The sequence below is a fragment of the Micromesistius poutassou genome (assembly GCF_964030765.1).
Source record: "Micromesistius poutassou genome assembly, chromosome: 13".
NCBI classification, from domain to species: Eukaryota; Metazoa; Chordata; class Actinopteri; order Gadiformes; family Gadidae; genus Micromesistius; species Micromesistius poutassou.
This window is the reverse complement of record NC_140283.1, coordinates 15,906,611-15,934,415: the sequence shown is the minus strand read 5'-3', so window position 1 is coordinate 15,934,415 and position 27,805 is coordinate 15,906,611. Positions and strand designations below refer to the sequence as shown.

The 27,805-nt window shown below is 49.9% G+C and overlaps 1 protein-coding gene across 1 annotated transcript; it reads left to right on the top strand.

Moving 5' to 3' along the window:
• Window positions 1-27,646, top strand: ankrd26 (ankyrin repeat domain 26). Its single transcript, XM_084477159.1, has 42 exons — window positions 1-292; window positions 949-1,063; window positions 1,352-1,525; window positions 1,789-1,895; window positions 2,015-2,152; window positions 2,385-2,545; window positions 2,914-2,950; window positions 3,053-3,125; window positions 3,243-3,300; window positions 3,401-3,585; window positions 6,193-6,409; window positions 6,501-6,562; window positions 6,658-6,748; window positions 8,034-8,101; window positions 8,196-8,262; window positions 8,362-8,406; window positions 9,187-9,594; window positions 9,816-9,917; window positions 10,009-10,076; window positions 10,443-11,387; window positions 12,658-12,875; window positions 13,230-13,439; window positions 13,827-13,857; window positions 14,109-14,256; window positions 14,514-14,727; window positions 15,022-15,205; window positions 15,424-15,570; window positions 16,092-16,554; window positions 17,260-17,765; window positions 18,150-18,302; window positions 18,826-19,001; window positions 19,346-19,439; window positions 19,723-19,746; window positions 20,292-20,369; window positions 20,519-20,653; window positions 21,000-21,112; window positions 21,791-21,899; window positions 22,122-22,397; window positions 22,805-23,040; window positions 23,584-23,830; window positions 26,155-26,200; window positions 26,526-27,646. The coding sequence occupies exons 1-42, from the start codon at window positions 90-92 to the stop codon at window positions 26,663-26,665; spliced, it is 7,272 nt and encodes a 2,423-aa protein (XP_084333285.1). The 5' UTR covers window positions 1-89; the 3' UTR covers window positions 26,666-27,646.
• Window positions 27,647-27,805: the final 159 nt, after the last annotated feature.

Below are 27,805 nucleotides of genomic sequence, written 5' to 3'. Positions count from 1 at the left end.
CCGAGGAGCAGCAGCAGCAGCTGAGGAGCGGGTCGTGACGCCGCAAAGGCGATGAGGTCGTCTAGCTGTCAGGCGCTCCGATTTGTACAATGAAGAAGATATTTAACTTCACCAAGAAAAAAAAGTTCCCGTCCAACACGTCTGACAACGGAAGCACGACCTCCGGGGGTGGATATGATTTAAAAGAAAAGGACCTGGGGAAGCTGCACAAGGCGGCCCTGCTCGGTGACGTCTCAAAGCTGGTGCAACTCGCCAAGAAGAATGACATTAATCAGCTGGACAAGGAGAACAGGTGAGGCGCACCTATATTAATGCTAATATGCATGGGTTTGTATGAACGTGAATACTCTTAATCATGTGTATCTCTCCCACGTCTCAACAGGCAGTGGCATGAGCAGTCATTATATGAAGAAGCAGTTATTCTTTGTATTTAGTGGTTATGCCTGAAAATACAATTTTGGTGACTGACCTGCATTAATGCATTCAGTTGCATGACCTTTCGTTTGAGTTTTGAGCCTAGTTCACATTACACTCATCATGTGTTGCCTCCTACTTATGTTCCCAGAAAAGGATTTTGTTACCCTTGACCAATAGAATGTGACAGGGGTAATTGTTGGGATTACCGGAACAGTTGGAACTACTTTGTGAATTGTATTCAAATTATGTTTAAGTAATTAGTATAAAATTACCCGGCGGCTGGTAATGCCATAATGATATCCTAAATTCAATCAAAATAAGTGTGTAATATATATATATATAATTTGATGCACACTGGAAGTTTTTATCCAAACAATACATCCTTACAATACAGTGAGTGCATACTTTGTTGGCATGGGTGGTTCCAGTGGGAATCTAACCCATAACCTAGTAGCATTGTGTCTCTACGAGCTGAGCTAGACCGGATCAGGACTTTTTGAGAAAGTCTCCTTTCCTCTCTGCTGGTTACAGAACACCTCTCCATATCGCGTGTGCCAGCGGACATGTTGAGGTGGTCCAGTTCCTCCTGGACAGCAAAGTCAAGCTCAACCTATGTGACAATCAAAACCGATCCGCCTTGATGAAGGTAAGCAGTGATTATCAAGTAGATGATTAATGGACCTACATTTAAAACAAAACTAAAGAATAGCTCAACCCATGGGTGCCCTCACCAAGTGGGCAAAATGCCTTGTAGTGACCCTACATATTGTTTTCCCTCACTTGTAGCCCACTTTTCTGTCTTTGTCCTCACTTTACGGGAACATAAGACCCATAACATCCATAACATCCATCAATGAACTGAACTCCAAAGCACAGTAGGACTCAAGCGCACGTCTAACAAACTCCCCGTGTTCTCTGTCCCGCGCGGCGGCAGGCGGTGCAGAGCCAGCACGAGCGCTGCGTGAGCGCGCTGCTGGAGGGCCACGCCGACCCCAACCTGGTGGACATCAACGGGAACACGGCGCTGCACCTGGCCGCCAACATCCCGTCCAGCTCCACCGCCGCGCTGCTGCTGGAGCACGAGGCCAACATCAACGTCCAGAACAAGGCGAGGGCGCTCTCTTTATGTACTGCACGGGGCAACAGCTGAGAATACCCTCCTCGCTCGTCTCATCTAACTGGGATCGGTCGGCAGGAGAACGTGCTGCTCACATGCGCTAAGCAAATTGGTTATTGGGGGCTTTATATACCCCTGTATCAAAGTAGTCTTAATAATGTACTGTACGTAGATTTTTGTAATGTGCTTATCTCCACAAATGGGTTTCCCCGGTTTGTGTTTCCAGCGTTTTAACATGGATTTTGTGTTTTCAGGAGGGTTATACACCCTTGGCCGTTACCATCCGGGAGAACCACGTGGAGATGGCCGAGTTCCTCCTCAAAGAGGGCTCCGATTATAACATCACAGAGCAGGGTCAAAGGTCACAACCACCAGCCTCTAGCTACACTTCGACACTTTTTGAAAAAGCAAGCCTTGCTCTATACCTTGCTCTATTTTTTAATGCTGTTGTGTTTTCTCGTTAATGGTTTGGACCGCTAGGTCGCCGTTGATGATCGCCGCAGGGAACGGCCAGATCAGCATGGTGCGACTGCTCCTTGAGTACGAAGCAGAAATCTCGCTGAAGGACAGCAAGGGCTGGTCCGCCGACGACCACGCCGTCATCAACGGACATCATGCGTAAGCCGTGGTCCTCCGCTACTACTAGTGTATTTCACCTTTACGTGCATTGGTCAGGTGTAAGCCATGGTCCCTTTCTTTCCTTTTTAAAGTGTATTTTTCACAAATTGGATATCTGCTGACGATCATGCATGTAATTTGCAATTTTTAATTTGTCATGGGCACACGTTGAACACGTGACACTTAATACCGTGTAGGATTATTACAGTACATCTTGTGTTTGCATTTTCAGTTGTTCCCACCTAATCATCGAGCATGGCACCAAGCAGAACTGCGGGCCCTCTCCGTCGCACCAAGCCCCCAGCAAAAAGAAGAAGAAAGGCCTGATGGGAGGTCCTTCCCACGGAGCAGAAGCGGGCTTCTCTCTAGGAGGACCAGCCATCGACAAAGACGGTAGGCAGATGCTTCTCTTGCCGATTCATATTGTTTAGGGACTCTGAGAAGTTATTCCTTTTTGACCCTGCTTGTTCTGTTTATCCCTCATGCAATACCCCTTCAATGGATCTAGAGCATGGAGCGCATGCATCAGGGAGAGGTATTATGTGTGGCTATGACTTGGCTAACACCGTCATCTCTGTGTTGTTTAGTGTACTCTTCATTGTCATGATGTAATGAGTTCTGATTTCGGAGTTCACGGGAAAGCATCCAGTGTTTCAATAGTTTGTGTTTAGGTGTCATCTCAAACGGTCAAGCCCTGGAATGCAATGTGAGTGCGAGAATATAAGTATAGATTAACTGAGATTCTTTGTGCTTCATTTCAGATGCAGAGGATAATTCTCAGTCAGAGTCAGTCAGCAGGTAACCCCAGCTTCATTGCCTTTGTGTGCATCTCGGGACCCCAGACTGTTTTACCACATGCTGACACTAAGCCCCTGTTTAATCGCGCTTCAAACTGTTCAGGCCTTCAGTGAGTGCTGCGGACGATTGGCCATCGTCGGATGGGGACGATGATGAATTGGATTTGATCCCAAAGGTAATTTCACCCATTTACTCGTCATCAAATGCAAAGATTTATTCTTGGAGATTTTAATTAATGACATTGTTGTGACACTATTGTCATCATCCATGTTCTATTTTTTTTTTGACCCAGAAACAGCCAAAGCTAAACCTCAAGAAATTGATTGCCTCTAAGAAGGGCGGGAATGCTGGTAAATATCGAACCATCTATTACCTTGTTTAATACCTCCTGCCCGACTAGCGTGTGGTCGTAGTAACCTTCTCCCCTCCCATCCCTGCCCTCACCTTTAGCCCAGCTCAACAGATCCCTGAGTGGTGGCGAGTCTGAGCCCGAGACTGATGCTAGACACCAGAGACCCTCATCCCTCCCTCAGGGGTTGACACCCAGAGTACCCCAGCACCCAGTAGCCCCAGTCCCTGCTTCCTTCTCCAAAACCCCCTTGAAGACTTCCAGCTTTGTCCCAAATCCCTCCAAGGTAAATGTTTGCATGTGAACCGTGTCGTAATGATTTTGACGTTGCATCTCTCGTCTCCTCCCTCCCTTTCTATTATCTAACTGAACGAGGAGAGGGCGGAGGGGAGCTGGGAGAGGGGGAGTTGTCGGAGCAGGCTTCGGGTAGTAGGCCCAGATCCTCAGAGGGAGGACCCGACGGAAGTCCCGAGGCAGAGGAGTCTGAAGGGGAAAATGAGGACGAAGAGGATGTTGAAGACGAGGAGGGTGATGATGATGATGACGACGATGAAGATGAGGAGGATGAAGACGATGAGGAGGAGGAAGAAGAAGAAGATGAAGAAGATGAGGAAAGTGAAGAGGAGGAGGAGGGGGAGGATGTGGAAAGCGAGGGTGAGGGAGAAGAAGAAGAGGAAGAGGAGGACAAAAGTGCAGCCTCAGTACTAGATGAGTCCATCGGTATCGAGGCTGAGCATTCTGGCACAGGTGACCTAGACCTAACGGGTGATAAAAAAAAAAATGAGCGTGAGATTTGCTTTTCTGATATCAAAGTAACAGAGTCTGGTGTTGAGAGTGTGGGGCTTCCAGATAATTTGAAAGCGTGTTCGGAGGCTGAAGGTGTCGGTGAGACGCCTGGGAGACCAAACTATAGGCCAGCCAACCTAGATATAGCGGGAGACTGTGTTGTTTCAGCGATAAGGGTAGAGTCCGAGTTTTCAGATGAAGATGAAAGTGTGCAGCCCGTAGATCCAAATATACAACCAGGCGAAGGTGCAACAGGCGGCATAACACCCAGTTATAGCCCAGCAACTCTGCTAGCCACTCAGAACGTGGAATTAGTTCAAGAGGACAATGGAGATGGTGAAGATTGCTCCTTGACAAGTAAAGGGCACAGCGGAGAAGGTTCTTGGAAGGACAGTGACGATGATGCCCTAGGTAATAAGGAGGCCGTGGAGCATGGACGCAACACAGTGCTCTCTCAACGAAGCCACATGTCGGTAGAGGAAATGGAGAAGGAGAAATCTGAGTCTTCAGACTCTAAAATACCTCTGTCCAAAGAGGAACGACGGCGTTCGTCATGGGGCTCTTCCATACATAGCGATGGCAGCGACCAAGAGGAGGGTCCTCCTGATCTGAATGGACCAGGTGGTGAATCAGAGGTAGTACCTGCTCAAAGCGCGTCTCCAATACCAAATGAGGCATCCTTGTGGGATTCTTCACCCCCAGAGGCTCCCTCAAAATGCAATTCCCCCAAATCCCAGTTGGGGGAACCAACGTGTCCCATGGATTCCCCGTTACCAAGCTGCCCCGACTCAAAGCAAAGAAGACCAGAATCAGAGCTGAAGGAATCAAAGTCTGAGTGGGATTCATCCTCAGACGATGACGAAGGCGACCAAAAAAAGGATCCCTCTTTCACCAAAGATGCAGAATTAAATGAGGAAAGGAACCGGGTTACTTATGATGTCTCCCCTCTGGTGTCACCAGAGCCTCAGGACCAAGAGAGGCCTACCTCCCAAGCATTAAATGGTAAAGTTGAAGTAATCACCATGTCTCCAGAAGCTGAGGAATGCTTGGGCAATCAAAATGACCACGATGAGGATAATAGCTGGGATGACGGTGAAGATGATTCAAATAATGAGGTAGAGAAACCCGTTTCTCCCACTCAAAATAGGAGCAACAGCTCCCCGCAAACAAACGAAAAGGAACTTGGTGGAAACCCACCTCTTCTCAAGTTAGAGCAAGACGAAGATGATCGGCAAGACGAAGATGATCGGCCTGATGAAGATGTGAAGAGCGGGTCCGCCACACAAAGAAACTCCTTATCCCCAATAGTAACCCCTGCAGGTGTCCTTCACAAGAATGATGGGGATAAAGAAGATGACTATGAAGGTGACGAGTCGCCCCCGGTGTCTATGATCGAGGGAAATGATTCTGACGAGGACTTCAGCGGTGGTCCTGAAGACCCGCTCTTCAGTACAGACAAAGGCTTGCCCAAAGCGGAGGAAAGTGAGAACTCCGACAGCCGGGCAAAGCAGCTGAGGTATGACTTTGCCAGCGCCACAGTCCAAGGGGCCGCGGCGTGCGGTGACGACTCCGACAGTACCCTGGGCGAGGGTCCGGACGACGAAGGTCCTAGAGAGAGGACGGAGGAGGCGTGTGAGCCCAGATTAACATCCTATGCACCACTAGGAGGTGGAGATGACCTCATCCGTGAGAACATATCAGGACCGGGGGACCACGACGATCAAGACCATGAGAAGGTGGACTCATGTGGTTATGCCTCCGCTAAAGTGCACAACGCTGCCGAGTCCGACCGCCACGGCTTCTCTGATGAGGAGCTACCTACGACTGACATCGACGACGTGGACGTGGACTCTCCACACGAGGAAGAGGACTCGATCAAAGGAAGTCCCCGAATTGAAAAGATGGCAAATCTTGTCAAACAGGTACAACTGTGTCACGTAAACGGCAGCAGCTAGTTGTGTTCTTCTCTCTGACGAGTTTATGTTCATGTAACATGGTTGATTATGTGAATTTGCTAAATGTAATTAAAGTGTATTGGAGTGTATAATTGTAAGTATTTGGAAGAACCTTCATAAATAAAAATATTTTTGTTCCCATCCATACACAGAATGAAGAGTTAAGCGATGATGGAGAGGAGGAAACTGGTGATGAGGAGGAAGAGGAGGAGGAGGAGGATGATGATGATGAGGAGGAGGAGGAGGAGGAGGAGGAAGAGGAAGAAGGTCTCACATCAGAAAATGACCAGGATGAGGAGGTGAAAGAGGCACCCCCAGCTGTAGCAACCCCCTCTCAGGTCCCCGGTGTCTCAAAGGATAATCGGAGGGGTGAGTTTCTGACCGCTCTATTCCATGCTGTTGACTTAATGTCAATGTGTCAATGGGACTTGATGTCACTTAACCTTTACCTTACCTGTAGATTTTCTCTCCGAGTTGGGCCTGGAAAAGGAAGCGGAGGAAGAGGATTCTTGGGATTCTGAGGTACGTCAGGAAGAGTTTGGATGATCTCGGCCCTGTATAAGTAGTGTGAGGTGCATATCATTTCAAAGACTCACCGATTTGTAAAATTCTTCCAGTCCCACTCTGAAAACTCTCGTGCTGGAAAGAGTCTCCCTCGGCCTAAAGAGCGAGCAGCGATGTCTGCTCTTGGAAAGAACAATGGAGAAGGTAGTTTCACTTTCTGTTTCTCAGTTTGAAAATGAGCGATTTTTGCCACTGGCTTTGCTTTTTTTTACAATCATTCCAGGCATCATTCCATGCTGCAGAAAATGGTTGACCGTATGTATGAATGTATTTTAATGCCGACGATGAAAGCAAAATACCATTAATGGTCTACAACAACACGTGTGTTAACTCATTATTATTAACTTTTAACAGTACGTTACATTTCCTTTTTGTAGACGTCTTTTATATTCCCTCTTACTTGAGAGGGGGAGAGAGCAGTAAGGGGACATTTCTAGAGCCTTGGAGAGGTGTAGACAGGCCAGGAGACAGCCAGGGAGTGGGTATGAATGTCTGTCTTGTCTCAGAGCTTGCCAAGGAGAAGCATGTCCTGTAGCATCCCCAGTGAGCCGTCATTAACCTCCGTGATACATGAACCACCGCATTGACCCCAGTCGCATGGCGCATCTGCTGAGCACCCGGAATGCCATCGTCCTTCACTTCCTGTGTCTGTGAGAATGTTTCGTAACCCAACACAATCAGGATAGTCGTATTCTAGATCATTCAGTTTGCTGTTGATTTCGGTTGGATCGTTTTTTTTAATTATTATTTTAAATAGTATTATGTAGTAAAGCATTTTTTATTGTCGGCTGTTCCACACATGAGTGTCCTCCCCGATGGATGATCAGCCTACCAGTTTATAGTCAAGTCAATTTTTTTTTTGTATAGCTCTTAATCAAAGTTACTGTCTAAAAGGGTCTATAGACCTTAATATGGGGCAGAATGGACAAGGAACATGTAGGGAAGTATCTAGTGAACTTTAATAGGGACAATAGGGAATATAAGTTCCTTCAGGTAGGAGGGTGCTTATTTATAGGTAAGAAGTAGCCCCTTAAATTCTGACCTGGCATTAATTACTGTCCACTGGGTAGGCTGGTACGTTGATATATCTTCCATACAACATGGGACACCCATGTGTGAGGTCACTAAAGGGTCGAGTTTGATGGCTTGTAATCCCTTATCAACGTCACACCTGGTTGTAAAACAGGGGCTCTTTAACCATACGCCTCTCACCCATTCACGCTTGTTTTCATTTCCATTCTTTGGCATATTAACCTGGCATAACCATGGCCCCGGCTTCATAACATGAGCTGCGCTGCGTATCACCCTGCACTGCACTCGTTTGACTGAAACATTGTATTTCTGACGTCTTTGTAAAGGCTCTTGCGCTTTCTCATCCAAACCGTGAAAACTTTTGAACCTTTTGAAGTATGTTTCTCTTCTTCCACAGTTGTAAGTGCAACCGATGATGGCAACGAGGTCAAAGCTCAGCAGGTTGAGGTTGCTCCACAGAATGAGGTCGGACCAACATGTAGATTTATATGAAAGAAATGAATCATTAAAAAAAATATATATATATTGATTGTATTTACATATGTATTTGTTTTTCCAGATTGACAGGGCAAAGTGGGAGCCACTGTCTGTCCTCAATAAACTGGAAGCAGGAAATATGAAAACGGGTACTTTGAAAACCTTTCATTCTGATTTAGAATTGAAGAATCAGTTTCTCCCAATCTTTTTTCCCACTTCAACTTGAGATGCACTTCATTTCTACACAGATCTGATGGAGGAGCTTGGGCTGGGAGACGTTGATGACCTTGAAGGTAAATGGCACAAAAACAGCTCTCATGTTACTTCCTCATGTGTTTCAGGCTGTGAGGAGCTTATCACAAGAAACATTTATTGTACATGCGTTTATTATGATTCATGAGTTAATGAAAGCAAAAGGTATGAAGACTGACAATATCTATACAAGGCTTGGCACCAAGTCAGATTCACTGAAGAAGCTAAGTATATCAGTGATAAACAGCATTCATTCCATTCATTCCTCATTTTTAATTAAACCCCAAATTGTTGACGGCGAAGATGATGGACTGGAAAGATTGTTACTCTCTAGTGAAAACATTTGTGTTGTCCTTTTCATTGAACTCCAATGAAGCTCAAAATAAAGGTCAGTAATTCCCTGGGTTAGCTCTAGTGTTTACCCCGTCATTAGTAGTTATAGTTAGAATATCTGCTATATGGTGGACACTAATCCAAAGCATCTCACAATACCATGAGAGCATATATTCTAAGCGTGACTGATCCCTCAGTGGGAATGGAACTCCTAACCCTGGAAGTGGAAAGTTCAAGTCTTTTCTCCCTCCCTTTTCTATGCTAAGCAGCATATCATTGTTAACAAAATAAACCAGCAACCAGCAAGAATGATTATCCACACCATTATTGGCAAACAAACTAGTAGTAGTAGTAGCAGTAGCAGCAGCAGCAGCAGCAGCAGTAATAGCAGTAGCAGTAGTTGTTCCTGGATCCTAGTGCACCTAGTGACACCAAGATAGCTTACGAGACATCCCCCACTAACTGTTCACGCTGTGTCCCCACTCCAGACGCCTCTGACTGGGACTCCACCAGTACGGCCAGCAGGAGGACCCTCCCCGGGCGCAGGGTGCCGTCCCCCGGCCACACTGCATCCTCCGCCACTCAGCCCCAGGTCCTCGCCACCGACCCCCTGGTCCCCCACAAGGTGGCTGTCGCCGCCGTGAGAACGTCACCACCCAGTCCCCTGACCCGGTCCCCCTCTTCTTCATTCCAGTCCCAAGCCCGGCCCCAACCCCAGACCAAGACAGAACCACAGACCCAGCCAGAACCACAGACCGTGACAGAACTCCAAACCAATCCAGAACCCCAGATCCAAACAGACCCCCAGACCCAGACACAACCCCAGACCCAGACACAACCCAAACCTCAACCTAGAGCCAGGAAGCTGCTCCCCCTGAAATTGGACAGTGATGAAGGTAAGCCCCCTGCTGTTTTTAGTGAAGTTGCGTCAACACTAGATAATCCAACCTTAAAACCTAACCTTAAAATAATCACTGTTGACTTTCACTGCAACAACTATTTATTCTTTGTTTAAAATCCATACTCATTCGGTCACGGAGAAACCACAACCAATGATAGTGATTGGTCAAAATCATACTGGTATGACACCTTATGTTCCATCCCTCCTCTCTCATAGAGTCAGACTGGGACTCGGACAACGGGACCTCTCCTTCGCCGGTTAAATCCGAAAGGCTGCCGCCAAATCTACTTGAGACTAAGACCTCTTCAGGCGCAGCAGGTGAGGCACCCCAGGGTGCTTTAAGCAGGTGCTATTTGTGTGCGCAAGTCCTCCACTCTGGTTAAATCTCTGCCTCCTGGTGTCCCTTCAGGTGTGTCAGTGGATGAGTCACCTTCAGATCCTGAGGACAGCCCAGAGCCAGAGAAACACGCTAAGCAGGTGACGCATTGTAAAAGCATTGAGTGAAGGCCTTGTGATTCAATCACCCCGACTGTTTTATCTGTGACACTTTTACAGTTTGATGGGCATGATCAACCCATATTACATACCATTATGCTGTAACATACCTTTAGATATCAAAGCAATCATGGGTTGATTTTCCTAGCAACAATCAGTTGTGTATGAAGCTTCATACACAATCAGTTGTGTATGAAGCAATCAGTTGTGTCTCTGCAATCTCATGAAAGTGAATATAAGTGCATGCGTGTCTTTTATATTAAGCTATTGTTGCTTAGTCTATGCATTATCATCTTGTCTTTGTTTGTGCATTGCGTTTGGCCGCCTAACTTCACTCGTGCATCAAAGGAGAGAGAAAGCCCATCTGAGATAGTCCCTGACATGTCGGACTGCGAACAGAGGGAAACCGCAGAGGAAATCCCACCTCAGGAAAGCCCAGAGCCCAACCAGGTACCCCGTGGATCCACCGGGGAATATCCGTGGGAAAACCGATTCGAGAAACTGTGGGTGGAGGTGGAGACGAAAGAGGTGAAATCCACCTTCAGGGACGTAGCCGCCGAGCTGAGGCAGAAGTTTGGAGAGCTACCTCGGCGGGGCAGTCTCCCTCCTGCCGAAGACCTTCCCGACCCGGGACAGGGGCCGCCCGGCCCGGAGTTCCCCGTGGCGGGTGAAACGTCGAGTGACGACGACGAGGAGGAAGATGAGGGAGGGGAGCCTATCATGAGGCCCACGGCGATGGCCAGGAGCGCGGCCCTTCGCACCATACCGGAACAGAGGGAGTCGGGCCAGGAGGACTCGCTGAGCGAGGCCAGTACTAAGGCCTGCAAACCCCCAGATAGTGACCGCCACCACCACCACCTCCACCAGGTCGCTGCTGATCAAGGCGTCCTTAGCGGGGGTCCGGGTAACTCGGATTGCAGCCGTTCTCCATCACCGCAACCCACCGACGGATCCCGCGCCTCGGATGACGAAGACCGCAGAGACGGGCTGTCGCCACCGGCGGAAAGCGCTCCTAACCCCGGTTCTGTAATCAAACCGCCGTCCTGCCAGGACAGCCAATCCCGGGCAGCCGAGCCTGAGGGGCGGGGCTGCGCCGACTCGGCGAGTGATCTGGACGAGCCTGCGCTCACGCAAACAATCGCCACGCGTCCTTCCGGGCGACCCACCACCACAGCGCGTGCGCCGGAAGAACGGCAGGAAGTGGACACGCAGGAGTTGGCGTCCGATGTGCGGATGCCGATCGGAGCGTACGCGGGCTCCGAGAGGACAGATGAGCTCAGACTTGAGGAAGAGGTAGAGGGCGGTCGTCACCCACTCTAGTGCCTTCTAGAATGCCTGTTTTTCTCTTCACGCTTTTCATCTAGTCTGATCTTTTGAGGGTGAGACCAGGCCGAAACCAGGGTATTTTAATGTTAGCAAAAGTTCTACAAAAGTCTACTTGCCCAAAGCACACGGAGCGTAGAGTAGTGGCATATTCATATTTTGTAAAGCAAAAACCAAATAATAACTATTTTCATATGGTTTTTAACGGAGCAGAGCACATGGAGCATGAATGTGGCTCGCTTCACGTAGGACTAAAGTCTATTTTGGACGTGAATATTTAAAGAACATTATTATGCGCCTGTCCCGACACGGCCGTGTTCTCTGTGCTAGTGATCAGATGATGTTGACCCGAACTTCAAGTTCAAGAAGTTCCTGTATCCACTCTCAATACGACTAGGACAGTAATATTTAGATATTAAGAATAGCTGAGATGGCTTTGGGCCTCTCTTACAATTTCTTAGCTATGTTACAGTCCCTCTGTTTATGTTTGAAGCCTCGGACCATCTCTCATCGTCTCCATTGTCTGTGTTGTGTTCTGTGTATCGTGCATGAGTTGGTCGCGTAGCCTTCCACTGCTACCCAGATGCAGTAGTGTGTGGTGTGGACTTTGTGTGCCGAAACACTTCTTTTCCCCTGAAAAGAAGCCTTGTGGAGTTGCTTGTCGTCGTTGTTGTTGTTGTTGTTGTGGTTGTCATCGTTGTAATCCTTTTCCTGCATGCCTTTTTTGTTCTCTCGTCATTAACAGGCCCCTATTGACAGGTGTGTGTGTGTGATTAGCCATTAAATGCAAATCTGCCCTGCCCGGTTGTAATGGCTAATTACTCTGACGCCTGGTGTTAAGATAGGGGCCCTTTAACCGTTTGGTCCAGCCTTTTAAATGTTGTACATATTTTAATGTGGTATTCATTTGTGCAGTATGTTCATGATCAAGTAAAATGTGTCACATAGCTTTTTTTTCCCTTCCTTAAGCTCACCAAATACGACAAGGGTTGTTTGAGTGCGTCAATGCATGCTAGTGATGTGCAGCTAATTAGCCGACATGCAGCGCCGCACGCTAAGGTGTTCGGTCTCCCGAGAATAGCAATGAGCCACTGAATTATGTATGGCAGAGTGTACCCGCTCAAAGATCCTTTTTAAGGCTGGCCTTTAAGCTTGAGTTACTGAAGTTTACACCTCAGGAATCACTTTTACACCCGGTTTCTTTTTGTTTGATTTGTATTGTTTTTTTTGTTGTTCATAGTTTTCCAAATACTCGCGAGCCGCCATGCCGGCGCAGGGTTCCGGCGCTTCCTGGGACGCTGGGGGAGAGGACTCGGAGGAGGAAGAGCAAGGAGCCCAGAAACCCGAGCCAGAGTCGGGACGTCAGGCCGCGGAGAACGGCTCGAGTCCCGGGGGAGGAGGACGGCTCGCTCCCCCTGAGGGTTCTGCCCAAAGGCCGCCGGGGAAAAGACCAAAGAGGTAGGAGTGCTTTGTGTTGTTCTTTATTTTATTTTTTTTGTTGCAGGGTTAGGCTGTGTGACTCTTTTTTTAACAGATGTTGATTTGTATTATTATTAGACGGAAGTCGAACCAAAAGTAGACTTTGGCGTGCACGATTTTCTCTCAATTGAGAAACAGAGAAATATAACAGTTATAATCCAAAATGCAGCCCTGATTGTACAGGGTTTCCCTTATTGTCCTGAGGCACTGCCGTTAATGCAACTACAGGCAGGAGCAATGTCCCAGTATTTCCAAGTGCCACCATGTGTTGAGGTGCTGTCTCGTGATTGGCTCGCCTCCGCTCACCGCCAGACATATTGCTGCTCTCCATAGCTTCAACAGGCAACCGGTTCCGCTTCGTGTGCCAGTCCAGCTGAACCCCCACAGGAACAGAGACGGCATGTCTCTGCAGGGCCCCTCACAGCGGCCCGCGGGGGGCCCCAGGTTGTGCAGTACCCCTCGGACTGTGGCCCACCTTAACGGAGACCCTCTCTGTGTGTTTGACGATAGCACTCTAAGTGACCTTTCGGACAGTGAAGGAAGGTATATATCCAGTGTCTCCTGGCTCTCCAGTCGCCCACTGCTTCTCCCGCCTCTGTCGATGTCACTCTACTTTCCTCCTGTCTCCTAACACGTGGGAACACCATTTGGAAACGGGGGGGGGTCAATAACCCGGGAGCTCATCCATTCTTCAAGCCCTGTTCCGTCCTCCTCTCGATCCAGTTTGCATGGCCAGGCTTTCTATGCTTTCTAACCGATGAAACGTAGCATGCTGCGTTTATGTTTATACCACTGCACGTCCAACTCCCCTCCCTACAAGCGGATACAGGAGTGGGAACCCCCCCCCCCCCACAGGTGGAAAGTGACGTTGATGTTCAACACACCCATGTTTCCTTCTGTTTGTTTTGTCCTGTGTTTGTCTGGCTCCAGGTCCCCCTCAGCATGCCACCGGCTAGACAAGGTAAAGTCCCCGGCGCTGCAGCTCCGGCGGTCTCTGTACAGTTTTGTGCCTCGTGTTGTGTCTTTTGGATGTTATTGCTAAGCCCCTCCTGAGATTTGATCCTAAGAAACCTTACAGTTCATCCAGTGATGTGTATCATGAACCATTGTTGAAAAAGTCTAGACAAGCATGGAGTAGATTTCATTTCATAGGTTTCGTTTCATCAAGTTTTCCGTTATCATTATCATTCATTTGGATTTGTGCGTGGGCAGAACACGGAGGGAGGGGAGATGGAGCTGGCCGAGGACCTAGATGAGCTCACGCAGTCGTCGGACAGCCACACGGAGGACATCGAGTCCCCCGCCTCGGGCTACCGCCACGCCTCCATGCTCATCCAGAAGTTAGACTCCACCACCCTGGGTACGCAGGTCACTGTCTCTCAACCAATCACCTGGCTCTTCCCTCGCAGTTTTAGCCAGCCAATGGCCGCTATTGCTTAAAGCCCTCAGACTATGTATAAAAAAAAGTTTGAGAATAAGTCTTATATGTTTTCAAAGACTGAATGAATTACTTCATGGGAAGTCAAGACTTGTAATGTCTTGAGAGTAGGAGGGGAACATTCGTGTGAATGTCTCTGTGTGAACAGCTAATAACTTACTCCGCCTCCTCCCCCACAGACTCCAGCAGCATGGTGAAGCTGCAGAACATCTTCCACGAGTACGAGAACTCCATCCAGAAGGCGCGCAGCCGCCACGGCCACCTGAGCGACAAGGTGAGCCAGCTGGAGGGCGAGAGGCGGGAGCTGCGCGGCAGCCTGGAGGACTTCAGGGAGGCCAAATCGGCCCTGGAGCGCCAGCAGCTGGAGCTGCAGACCGAGGTGGACAACCTCAGGTAGGCCCTGGCGTGCATGAGGTAAAACTGACAAGGTGCAGGGGGGAGGGGGAGTTAAGGCTTAGTTATGGTTCCACGCAACTTAAGGGGGGGTTACGGACCCATTATGTCCTTGCGGACCCTCCTTGCGTCCACTGCAAGGGCCCCCCCCCCCCCAAGGCGTTTCACATATTTTTTGCTTTGTATTTGTTTCGACCAATCGTGTTGCGGGAGGCGGTGATCTGTAAGCTTGTCATTGGGTGACGTTCTTTAGAAACGGGGTCTGTAAACGTCCCCCTGGCTCCTCCGCTGCAGGTTCAAGCTGAAGCAGGAGCAGGAGAACCGGCGTAACGCCTCCATGCTGTACGACGGCAGCCGGGACAAGCTGCGGCGGGCGGAGGAGCAGCAGCAGGCGGAGGTGGAGGAGCGGCAGAAGGTGGACCTGGCTCTCCGGAGCCTGGAGCTGGAGAGGAGGACCCTGCTGAACAACATGAAACAGGTCCGCCCGCCGGCTCCACGCACGCTCCACACCCCAACGTCATACAGTTTGAAGTAGAGCCTTTGATTTCAATTTCCAATTAATCGTATGGAAGTTGTGGTTTTAGTTCCACGATCATAGCCCAAGATCTTAACCATCCTCAGATCAGCCTCGGCTCCATGGTCTGAGCATCTGAAGACCAATAGATGTTTTTTGTTTTTTTTTAAACGGTATTCCAGCTGGAAGAGGACCTCAGCGAGACCCAGAGGCTGCTGGCCAAAGAGCGCGGCGCCCGGGCCCTGCAGGAGAGCCTGCTCAGCAGCCACCTCCGCAAGCAGCAGGAGATCGAGGAGGAGAGCCGCAGGAGCGTCAGCAGGAGCAACGAGGTACGGCGACTCCGCACGGCCTCACAATATAACACTCAGTGGCCGCTTATTGATCGGCACGTGTTCCATAAACGGTGTTTCATGTTCTGCCCTACCTAACCACCATCCACGGTTTAATAGACAGACCGATGCAGAATCATCCATTGAGTTTCTCTCCCCTTATTAAAGGTGACATATTATACCACCAGGTGTGAGTGGGATTAGCCGTCACAAGCCGTTTTGAAAATCTGCCTCTTCTGACATCACAAGTGGGCGTGTCCACCTAGATTTATGCTGGATAGATCCGTCTACCAGCCTGCCTAGTGGACTGTAGCAAACGTTGCTCATTAGCCGTCACACATCTAGGTGGACACGCCCACCGGTGATGTCAGAAGAGGCTGATTTTCAAAAACGGCTCGTGACGGCTAATCACACTGACACCTGGTGCTATAAAATGTCTCCTTTTTTAATAGAACTGCTCAATCTCTAACAAAACAATCCTCCTAACAAAACCTCCGACCCCGCTCTGCCTCCCCGGCCAGGCGCTCTCCCAGCTGACGGAGGCCAGCGACCGGGAGAAGGACCTCCTCCAGCAGACGGCGTCGCTGCACGACGAGCTGTCGGCGGCGCGCGCCGAGCTGGAGCGCGCCCGCTCCGCCGCCGCCCAGGAGGACAGCCGGCGGGCGGAGGAGCAGGAGGTGCTCAAGGAGCGGCTGGAGGACGCGCGGCGCGACCTGCGGCTCAACGAGGAGGCGCTGACCCAGACGGTGCTCCAGTGCAACGGGCAGCTGGGCGCCCTGAAGGCGGAGCTGGGCGCCACGGCCGGCCGGCTGGAGCACGAGCGGCAGGGCCGGGAGGTGGCGGAGGCGGAGGCGGACTCGGCGCGCGCGCGGCTGGCGGGCGCGCTGCAGGAGGCGGAGCGCTGCCAGGCGGCGCTGGCCGACGCCGAGAAGAACCTGCTCCGCCAGCGGGACGAGAGCCAGCGGCTGCGGGACAAGAACACAAGTAGGGTGCTGCTATATGCGCTCTCTCTCTCACTCACTGTCGCTCTCTCTCACTCTCACTCTCTCTCTCTCTCTCTCTCTCTCTCACTCACTCACTCACTCACTCACTCACTCACTCACTCACTCACTCACTCACTCACTCACTCACTCACTCACTCACTCACTCACTCACTCACTATAAGTCTCTCTCATTCTCCCATAGTCACTCAAACTCACTCACGCTCACCCTCAGCCTCTCACACTCACTCACTCTCTCTCACTCACCCTCAGTCTCTCGGTCACTTTCAGCCTCTCACACTCACTCACTTACTCTCTCTCTCACTCCACCATCAGTCACTCACACTCACTCACTCACCCTCAGTCGCGCTCACTCACTCACTCACTCACCCTCCCTCTAAGTTTCTCACCCTCAGTCGGTCACAATCACACATACATTGACCCAAGTGTTTGTTGGGGAACGTATGCCAACACTGCATTGTAAGTTGCTGTGGATCTAAGCGTCCCTGAAAACAGCCTTTATATATTGATATACATGACGGCATCTCTACATCCAAAGCGCGGCCCCCGGCCTGTACTCATGGTCCCCTGGTTGTGTGGCGTGCAGGCCTGTACTCATGGTCCCCTGGCTGTGTGGCGTGCAGGCCTCATGGTCCCCTGGTTTTCTGGGGTGCAGGCCTGTACTCATGGTCCCCTGTGTGGTGTGCAGGCGAGGTGGCGGGCCAGCGCGACGAGGTGGGCGGTCTCTCCCAGCGGCTGGCCACGGCGGAGGCGCGGGCCAACGGCCTGGAGAACGAGGTGCACCGCACCGCCCTGCAGCTGACGGAGAAGAGCCTGCTGCTGGACGCCGGCCAGCGGGAGAGCCAGGCGGCGGCGGCCCGCGCCCGGGAGCTGGAGGAGGCGCTGCGGGCGGAGAAGGAGCTGGGCGGGCGCGCCGCCGCCCGCCTGGAGGCCACGCAGGAGCGGCTGGGGCAGGCGCAGAGCGACGCGGCCCTGCTGCGGCAGCAGCTGGAGCAGGCCCAGAACAAGGGCGTGGCCAAGGAGCGCGCCGTCACGGACGCCCAGGAGCGCTTCGGCGAGCTGGTGGCCCAGCTGCGGGCCGACGGCGAGGCCCGGGTGCAGCTGGCGGAGGAGCGCAGCCGCGAGCTGGCGGGCAAGGCGGCCGACCTCCGGGAGCAGGTGTACAAGATGGAGGAGGAGAAGACGGAGAGAGAGGTGAGGGAGAGGGGGATGGAGCAAGAGACAGGGTGGCAGGGAGCAGGTGTAGAAGTTTGGAGGAAGAGGAGAAAGAGAGTGAGGTCAGGGGGCAGGGGGGAGGGAGGGAAGGAGGGAGAGGCGTGGGAGCAGGTATGAAGCTGGAGGGTGAGAGAGAGACTATCACCTGCACTTTGGACCATCTCCTCCACCAACATGTCACCTTTAGCATGGCGTCCGAATGCTAATGCCCTGTTCAAGAGCTTTCGCTCCTCCTGTCCGACCAGGACGTGCACTGTGTCTATGTCTCTCTCTCACTCTCTTTCTTTTGCTCTCTTTGTCTCTCTGGCTGTCTCTCTACCTCTCTTTCCCTATGTATCTGTCTCTCTCTCTCTGACTGAGCAGTCCAGTGTGAGGCAGCTTCAGCAGGAGCTGGCCGACTCCCTGAAGAAGCTGTCCATGAGCGAGGCCTCGCTGGAGGTGAACACGCGCTACCGCAATGACCTGGAGGAGGAGAAGGCCCGCCTCTTCAAGGATCTGGACCGGCTCAAGGGGAAGGTAGGGAACAGCACCACCTGCTGCACGTCTACGCTCACTGCGGCTCCGTATTGATTCCAGGAGGGATGTTTTCTCACACAGCAGAAAGTACAGGAGGGTAGTAAAAAGTAGGACGATTATTTTCAAAGTCTATTAAACCTATGATTATTTTTTGATGAATCATTTTGTACATAAAATGTCATAAATAATAGCAAGGAGTCCAAACTGATGTCTTAAATGTGCTTGTTTTATCTGAGAAGCAGCCATGAAAGAAGCAAAGTACTCTGTTTCCTCCTCCTTTTTTCTCCTCTGAAGTAAATATTTGAATTGAACTGCAACATTAAGCAGCAACTGTTTGTTTGTTGTACTTGATAACAACTTAAACGATTGATATCAAATATAATAATAGAAAATAGATTTAATAATATAGGGCCTAATATCAAAAATAGATTTGATTCATATTCGGACGATTTATCCATCAACATATTTGCAGCCCTAGTAGACAAACAGAGATTGAACCCTGTGACCCCTGACCCCCGGGCAGCTGGACGAGAGCGAGGACCAGTACGTGCAGGCGGAGCGACGCCTCAACGCCCTGAAGGCCACGCTGGACGACCGGGAGCGAGAGCTGGCCGCAGCCAATCAGAAGCTCCGGGAGGCGCTGGCCACCTCCGCTGGCTCGGACGCCACCATCAAGCTACTGGAGGAGGCCGTGCAGAGGTACGCTCACGCACGCACGCATGCAGACACTCACTCACTCACATATTCACTCTCTCACAACATCCAATCTCTAACTCAACTCACACACCCGCTCACTCAATCACTCAAGCTCACTCGCTTACCCAATCTCTCACTCACCAAATCTCTCAATCAAATTCACTCATTCACACTTGCCTGTTTTGTGTGTGTGAGTGTGTGACAGAGTGTGTAGTAGCTATGTGGGTCACCGATTTTCCCGGACAGAAACCTCATCATGATTCTGCAAGCATTAGTCTGTTTCATTTTATTCCCGGTTGTGTTCCTAACGGCGGCTTGACGGCGCTCTTCGACGGTGTCACTTTCAGGCTGGAGATAGAGAACGCCAGACTGGAGGCCGCGGCCAAGCAGCAGGCTCACAAGATCGAGGCGCTGCAGAAGGGAGCGCACGAGGCTACCGTGGTGAGGATGCTGACCAACGGCTAACAGCCAGACATTATATTTAAATGTGTTAAATCATTCAGCAAACAAACAACTTAGAAATGAGGCCAAGAACAATGAAAGCGCACACATCTTAAAATACTTCCCGTTACGAATGACCGTATTGAAAAAGAACTGCTGACCAGTTAAACGAATCACAATACAGAGATGAGTAGTTTTTATCAAATTAAGACAAGTGAAGGTGTGGCAGCATCATCCGTGTTTCCGCCTGTGTGTTGATGACGTGTTGAATTCATTCCCACAGCCATCTGACAGTCCTGGAGGCGCGGTTGGTACTTTGGTTCTAGGCTTAGTCTCCTGTGTGGTTGCACCTCGGTTTTAGAGAGCCATGAAACCTTCATAGAAAGTGGATCTAGATACGTGGACTTTCTTTCTCACTGTTGGTTTCAGGGTTCTCTTGGTGATGGGATCTGGTGTTGATTTTGTTTTCCTACATCCTATCTGACTTCTGGTTTCAGCGTTCTCTGGGTGTTGGGATTTTGTGTTGATTTTGTTTTCCTACTTCCTATCTGACTTCAGGGTTTTCTGGGTGATGTGATCTTGTTTTCTTTCATGTAACATCAATTGTCTTGGGCTCTGTTTTTTGGTTCCTTCTTAAGCTGCATGAAGTTTTTTGTTTTTACTTATTAGAGCCTAGAAGGTTTCTTCTTTATGCCACCAAAATTTGTGGTTCTTGTTTTTTTTCCTTGACTGTTAAGTCTTTGGGGCTTTCTGAGTACACCTGATTGGATTAAATGCTCCCACAAAATACATAATAATATATATGTATAAAATCTGACGTGTCTCCTGATGCCCTCCCTGGTATTTCTTCAGGTCAGAGGTCGGCTGGAGGACTTGGTGACCAACCTTCAAGGCAGTAAGATGACCCTGGAGGATCAACTCAACAGAGAGGTGTGAGACCCTGGTCCACTTCTCCCTCATAAACCTCTGCACTAGCCTGCACCACACTCCAACAACACTCACTGTCCTCTGGCCCCGCTTGTGCTGTGCTCTAACCAGCCCTCTCTCCCTCCCTCCCTCCCTCTGTATGCCCCCCCCAGACTCAGAGGCAGAGCCTGCTGTCCCACACGGCCCAGGACTCCCAGGCCCTGTGGGAGGAGGAGCTGAAGAGCCGCTCCAAGCTGGGCCTGAGGCTGGCCGAGCTGGAGAAAGAGCGGGCCGAGCTCGGCAGCCAGGTGAGCCTTCCGCCTTCCTCCCTTCTCTCTGGCTCTGGACCTCAGTCCCAAGCTCCATCGCCGTCCTTATCGCCGTCTCTGACTCGACTATCTCTAACGCCCATCATAATCACTTGTTTTATTTTCTCTCAAGACAAGAAGTTTACTTGAGTCACCGAATGTGCAGGAAAGTTTTCGTACACCAGCAGGGTCACCAATGTGTTGAGTATTGAGTATTCCGCGATTTGTTCAGGCGCATGATTAGAAACTTGCCTTTTAGTTCAGTTGTCTTGGGATAACCCAGATATGAGCCCTGCTACTTACTTGAGAGCAGCCGTTAACCCGCGGTGCCACCCCTCCCCTCCAGATGGAGACGGAGAAGAAGAGAGCCAGGAAGATGGCAGAGCAGAAGAAGGCGGTGGACGGCAGGCTGGACCAGGAGATGAAGAGGAACACTGACTTACAGAAAGAAATGTACAGGTGACAAACTGTACCCCCCCCCCGCCTCCCGCCTCCTGACCCCTGGATCTCCTGCAGTTCACCCCGTGTAACGGACCCCCAGTAGAAAGCAGTGGTCTGCCCCAGAGACGTTGTATAAACACAGACGTTGCACATTTAGAATTAATAGGAATTGTTGTTTGCAATACAAATCGGGCTGAAGCAGTCAATGCGGCGTCTGTGTATATATATATCTGGTCTGCTCACCCAGCCAACCTGTGTCATGTGACCCCTCTTCCTCCTCCTCCTGGTGTTGTTGCTGCAGGGCTCTGATTGGTTCCCGTTCCTTTCAGGGCGCTGAGCGGTGAACTGTTCCTGGTCTCATCCCTGCTTGCCTGTGTACTTGGACTAGCCACTAGACACTTTCACTGTGTCGCATACACTTGGATATCAGATTAAGGAATAGTTTGTTCAACAAGATTATGGCAATAATCTAGTCCGAAAGAGAGTCATACACTAACTAGCTGCTAAACAACTCTCTCAATGATATGTCGTTTTTCATTCACTTAAGCACATTATTTTCTCTGATATGTCACACCAGTCAGTCAGCCAGTCAGTTATAACACTCATAGTTAGGTTTGGAAAAGTCAAGACGGAATGTTTATGTTCTTCTTTGTTTTTGTTTTGTCCCCCCATTTGTTTGTTTGTTGTGTGGTGAAGGCTGCGGACTCTGCTGAAGACGGCCAAGAAGAGACTGAGGGAGCAAGACGGCGGCTCTCCCACGGGCAGCCAGAGGATGGACACACTGAGACACAGCATGAGAGACAAGGTCTGTGACACACACACACTCACTCACTCACTCACTCACTCACTCACTCACTCACATTTATTATATTATCTTCCATCATTATGATCCAAACATTTCTACAACACAGCAACACATTACCTGCGCAAATATCAACCAAGTAATGTGAATCAGACTCTTAGACATAAGTCTAGCAGGCTTGTAAACGGCCATGCCCCCGCCTGACTGCGACACCGCCCCCCCCAGACAACGGAGGACATGCAGGGGCAGCTGGAGAGGGAGGCGTCCCGCTGCGGGCAGCTGGAGGCGGCCAACGCCGAGCTGAAGGAGCGGCTGGCCTCCATGCAGGGCCTGGGCCGCAGCAACCAGCGGCTGGAGGAGCAGCTGGACGAGCTGCGCCGGAGGACCCAGGAGGCCGGCCCCGCCGATCCGGGCCAGGCGGAGAGGTACCGGCGGGAGGCCGAGGACCGGGCCAGCCTGCAGATCCGCCAGAAGCTGGAGGAGGTCAACGTCTTCCTGCAGGTTGTGGGAGGAGACGCACGTGCACACACACACACATGCGCGAGCGTGCACGCACACGCACGGACACGCACACACTATCTCAGCAATCGGCAAAACATTGACATGCGACGTCTGGTTCCTTGCATGCTCAGCGAGTAGTGTGCGGGTGTGGTAGGGCAGTACACGGGGGTGTTGCACTACTGAAAAGTACCAAGTTTGAGTCCCAATGGCAACACGCGTCCTAAACTCATTCTAAGCTGCTTAATGGACAAGCTCCAGGTAAAAGCTGCTGCTAAATAAGTAAATAGCATCGAGTCTGTGTGTGTGTGTGTGTGTCTGTGCGTGTGTGTGTGTGTGTGTGTGTGTCTGTGTGTGTGTGTGTGTGTGTGTGTGTGTGTGTGTGTGTGCGCCTCGTCCCCCCCCATCAGAACCAGGCGGCGTCGCAGGACGCTCTGGACCACATCAAGTCGGCCAACGAGGCCAACGCGCGCGCCCAGCTGGAGCAGCGGATCCGGGAGCTGGAGGGGGAGCTGGGCCGCGCCCGCTCGGGCCAGCAGGACAGCCTCAGCCTGAGGGAGTCCACCCGCAGCGAGCTGGACCGCTACCGGGAGCTCTACACCGACGAGCTGCGGCTCCGCAAGTCCCTGGCCGCTAAGCTGGACCGGTGAGCACATGTTAGGGCTCACCGTGGTCTCTCTAAACAGTAGTCTCTCTCTTTACATGTTAGGGTTCACCGTGGTCTCTCTAAACATGTTAGGGTTCACCGTGGTCTCTCTAAACATGTTAGGGTTCACCGTGGTCTCTCTAAACATGTTAGGGTTCATCGTAGTCTCTCTAAACATGTTAGGGTTCACCATGGTCTCTCTAAACATGTTAGGGTTCACCGTGGTCTCTCTAAACATGTTAGGGTTCACCGTGGTCTCTCTAAACATGTTAGGGTTCACTGTAGTCTCTCTAAACATGTTAGGGCTCACTCTGGTCTCTCTAAACATGTTAGGGCTCACTCTGGTCTCACTTAACAGTAGTCTCTCTCTTTACATGTTAGGGTTTACAGTAGTCTGTCTCTTTACATGTTAGGGTTCACCGTGGTCTCTCTAAACATGTTAGGGTTCAAGTCTTTATCTAAACACCTGCAACAGCCGAGCAGGGGCTTGCCTGGTGGTGACCCTTGACCTCTCTCTCTCTCTCTCTCTCTCGCTCCATGCAGGGCCAATGACCGTCTGGCGGAGGCCAACGCCAAGCTGCTGAGCGAGCGCCACCGCAGCAAGTCCCTCATCGCCAGCAGCATGGGCAACGGCAGCCTGGTGGGGTCCCCGCTGGACCTGGGCTCCCTGGGCTCGCTGCCGGCCTACGGGGCCTCCCTGGGGACCCTGGGCCGCAGCCTGGGCCTGGGGCCCGGGGGCAGCCCCGTGGGGGACCGGCAGGGCAGCAGGGTGGAGGAGTACCTGGCCAAGGTGAGCAGCGCTTCAGTGGTGTTGTTTTGGGGTCGTTTTTCGTTTCAGAGGACGTGACTGATTTTGTTGTTGTTGTTTTGTTTGTTAATGTTTACCTCCCCGTCATGTGTTGGAATGGTGTGCAGGTAGGGGGATGGATTTACAAGGTGTAAATCTGGGGCTGTGGGGTTTGTATATTATAATTCTACTCGAATTATAATTCATTCATTCATCAAATAAAGCTCATTCAATTACGGTAGATTGTGTTTCTACTTAAACGGTAGATTGAGTAGAAACATATTGCTTTTGATTGATTTACTTATTGATTGATTTGGCAAGCCTCAACTAGACAACAAAGAGGCCTGGTGTTGCCTTGCAATGGGCTGCCCTTTGAATCACTCTGTTCCCACTCTAACCACACGGCTCCACCACCAGAGCGAGTCTCCACTGACCCACGTCTGCGTGTCCGTCTCTTTCTGAGCCTGTGTGTGTGACGTTCTCTCTGTCGTAGCAGGGTGGTGGGCCGCGTGCCTAACGTCTCCTCTTCTTCTTCTTCTTCCTCCTCTTCTTCTATTTCTCACTCCCTTCAGCTTCTAGCTCAGAAATCTGTCTCTCACCTCTCCCCTCTCCAGCCAGACACATGAGCAGGTGTGTAGCCAGCTGTGAGTTCAGTCCCCCCCTGGGTTGATTTGGCTGTCCAACCTCTGCTTGCTTCCCCTGTCGCTTGTGCCCTAACCTTCCCCCCGACCAGTAGACCCTCCTCCAGGGCCTGTGTCAACGGGGTTCCTACGGTTACCCTCAATTTGGCGGGAATTTGGCCTCAAAACAATCTGGGAATCGGTCCGACCTTATTACAGTATATATATTACGCTATATATATTATATTACGATACGTTGGTATATAATAAATACATGATGAAGACGGCTGCCATCTTGGAGGCAGATGAGTAGGAACCCCGGGCTTCTTATTCTGTGGCTGGTTAGATGAGCTGTCATGGCGTCTAGATGTAAACCAATCAGGCCCCTCGGTTTTCCCTTTGACCCTCCCTTCGTCATGCTGGTGTTAGATGGTCTTCTAGATTGGTTTGCAGTGGTAATCTTTCTTGGCAAAACAACAGAGAAATTTGCATTCAGCTCAGAAAGCTATGTATATTAAGCAGCTGTACCTCGCCTTGTTTAATTTCTTTATCTAGCCAGCTCAATCACGCTACAAAGTAAATCCTCTCGGAATGTGGAGTAGATGTCGGGAAAGAAAAGATGCAAGGGAGCTCATGGGAATTGTTTTTATTTGATTGTGAGCAGCTGTCATTTGGGTAATACTCTTTCTATAGGGTGCTGGGATGTACATGTGAGGGTGGAGGCCCTCTCAGAATACACACCTTAATGTCGTTTTGGTAACTGATTGGACTTCATTAAAGTGCACCCTGAGCATGGCAGGGGTAACGTGGTGAGGCCGGGAGGATTCCTGGTACTCATAAGGGGTTTAGGGTTGGGGTTAGGGTAACCCTAGGAAGGATACCTGGTACTCATAAGTAGGGATCGACTGATATGGATCTTTTAGGGCCGATATATCGATAACGATTTTTTTCATCAGCCTTAGCTGATGACCGATACACAGATTTTCTTGAGCCGATATTTGGAGCCAATACTGCTTTTGCTCACTCAATTTACATCATAAAAATGACACAATGATGATAACAAATGCTACAAGTCAATTTAAAAAAGGAACATTTATGAACTGTCTACAAATGCCAGGAAAAAAAAAAAATAAAAAAATAAATAAAAAATAGGCGGAAAAAAATCAGCCGATGATGATACACGTAAAAAACGCGAATATCGGCCGATCACTACTCATTAGGGGGGAGAACGATTGACCGTTACCTTAAATTCATTGAAACCTCACATTTACAACCCATATTTTCAAAAAGAAGTCAATGGCCATATCTACAGGTATGTCGTCACCAGTCACATTTTTGAAACATTCGTCCCTTTATTGAACTTAGCACTATTGTGCGTGTATTGAGAAGCACAATTGTACGTGTTGCACCGTTCAGTGTTTTCAAGCAGCAGCCTAAACATTCTGAATATGAACGCACGGGCCTATGATTCAGTACTTTAAAGCTTTTACTCTGCATGTGTGCATGTTGTGCCGTGCAGACCTGCAGCTCTGAGCTGTGTGTGTGTGTGTGTGTGTGTGTCGTTATTTTCGAAACACCCCTTGTTATTCCTTCCGTTTGGAGTGTATGCATCACTTGTATACAGCTGAATATTTTTTTTATAATAATGATGTTATTATCATATTGTTATATGATATAGTTATTTCTCCTCCCGCTCGCCTCCTCTAGATGCAGAGTGAGTTGGAGAGAAACGTGACCAAGGAGCTGAGCCATGGTGAGTGATCTGGGGCCTCTCCACACACCCAAAGCGCACCCTAACATTGTGCAGTCATTTAGATTGTGTTTCTATCGCACTTTTTGATACAAGGTTTGCAAAATAAAAACATATACAACTAAATACATAATACATCAAACAAATATGGTCATGACAATAGAAACAAAAGAGTGAAAACAAACCACAGACTACAAGGCGGATCTCTGTTCTCATTGCGGGTGTCTGGTGAGTCTCCATCTCGCCCCATAAGAATATCCCATCTCCCCCATCTCCCCCATCTCCCCACTGTCACTCCTAAACACGTCCTTCTCCCCCCCCCCCCCAGCCACGGTGGAGCTGGAGGGCGGGGGCTCGGCCCGGCTGTCCCCGCTGGGCTCGGCCTCCGCGGCGGACCTCCTGGACGACCCGGGGAGCCGCGCCACGCAGCAGTACCTGGACGTGCTGAAGAGGAACTACATGATCTGAGGGCTGAGAAGCGCCCTGGTCTGGACCGCCTCTCACGGACCCCCCCCCCACCCCCCCCACCCCCCCGCGCCACCATGCCTGCGACAGAAGAACACCACGACCTTACTAGGCAGGAGGCGCTGCTGCCACAACAAGGCATGGATATTTAATCAGTCCATGACAATCACCGCCAGTATTGAGGACAGGTAAGACTGGGTTTTGTAAAGACGCTAAACGCCAAAGTAGGCACCGCCATCACGATATTCATCACCACTACCGTCTGTAGTCTGAAGCGTGCGCTCTCTCTCTCTCTCTTTCTCCCTCATTTGCTGTCGGTCTCTCTCTCTCTCTCTCTCTGTATCTCTCACGGACGCACATTGCACTTATCCACTCAGGAGCAAAATGGCAGGATTTTAATGTTATTATTAATGTTCTCCTTTTTAAAGGCGTATGTTATGCCATAGTTTTAACACCCTTATTATCGGTGGGTACGAATGGAGAGATGAATCCTCCTGAATTGGCTGCTTGAGCTGCAACTTGTCGTGTATGTTTTGGGAACAGTGTGTATATACAGTATACGGTTTGGATTTTTATTTGTGTTTATTTGGAATTACAAAGATTTATCGGATGTGTGGATTTATTTGTTGTGCGCCAGTGGTGCCAACTAGACATACCGTTTGATGCATGCCATCCAGTGGTGTAATAACTGATATCCAGGTTATTTGGTATATGATTGATATTTGTGATTGTTTTGATTGGTTGTTTTTTAAAAGTTACTGTGCTGTACTTGGAATGAGACAAAACCAGAATAATATGGCTACCCTCAAGCAGTTTACGTTGTCAACAGTCATTTTAGTTTTTGCTTTTCAGTTATTTCAGGTTTTGTGTTAACTTCCACCAAAAAAGTGGAAATGTATCAGTATTTTATTTTTGTTCTCGTACTTCATGACATTTGTAGTGTACATTCTGAGAAGGGAACATTTTAAACGTAAAACGTAAGTTACAGAAGAACCTAAAGTTGTAAATAAAGCCTCTAAAATAAGATGAAAAAAGGTTTGTTACTTACGAATGTATAAAAAAAGTCAGAACATTTATTTACTGACCAACATTTTGATTCCAAACATGTGTCACATTATCAGGCTCTGTTGTATTCAACCAAGG

Bases quoted from the DNA above. Each gene is read 5' to 3' on its own strand.
- ankrd26 (XM_084477159.1), top strand. From the start codon at position 90: ATGAAGAAGATATTTAACTTCACCAAGAAAAAAAAGTTCCCGTCCAAC. The intron at 13,440-13,826 runs GTATATATCCAG...GTCTGGCTCCAG, and splicing joins CTTTCGGACAGTGAAGGAAG to GTCCCCCTCAGCATGCCACC. The intron at 19,440-19,722 runs GTGAGGATGCTG...TCATTCCCACAG, and splicing joins GAGCGCACGAGGCTACCGTG to CCATCTGACAGTCCTGGAGG.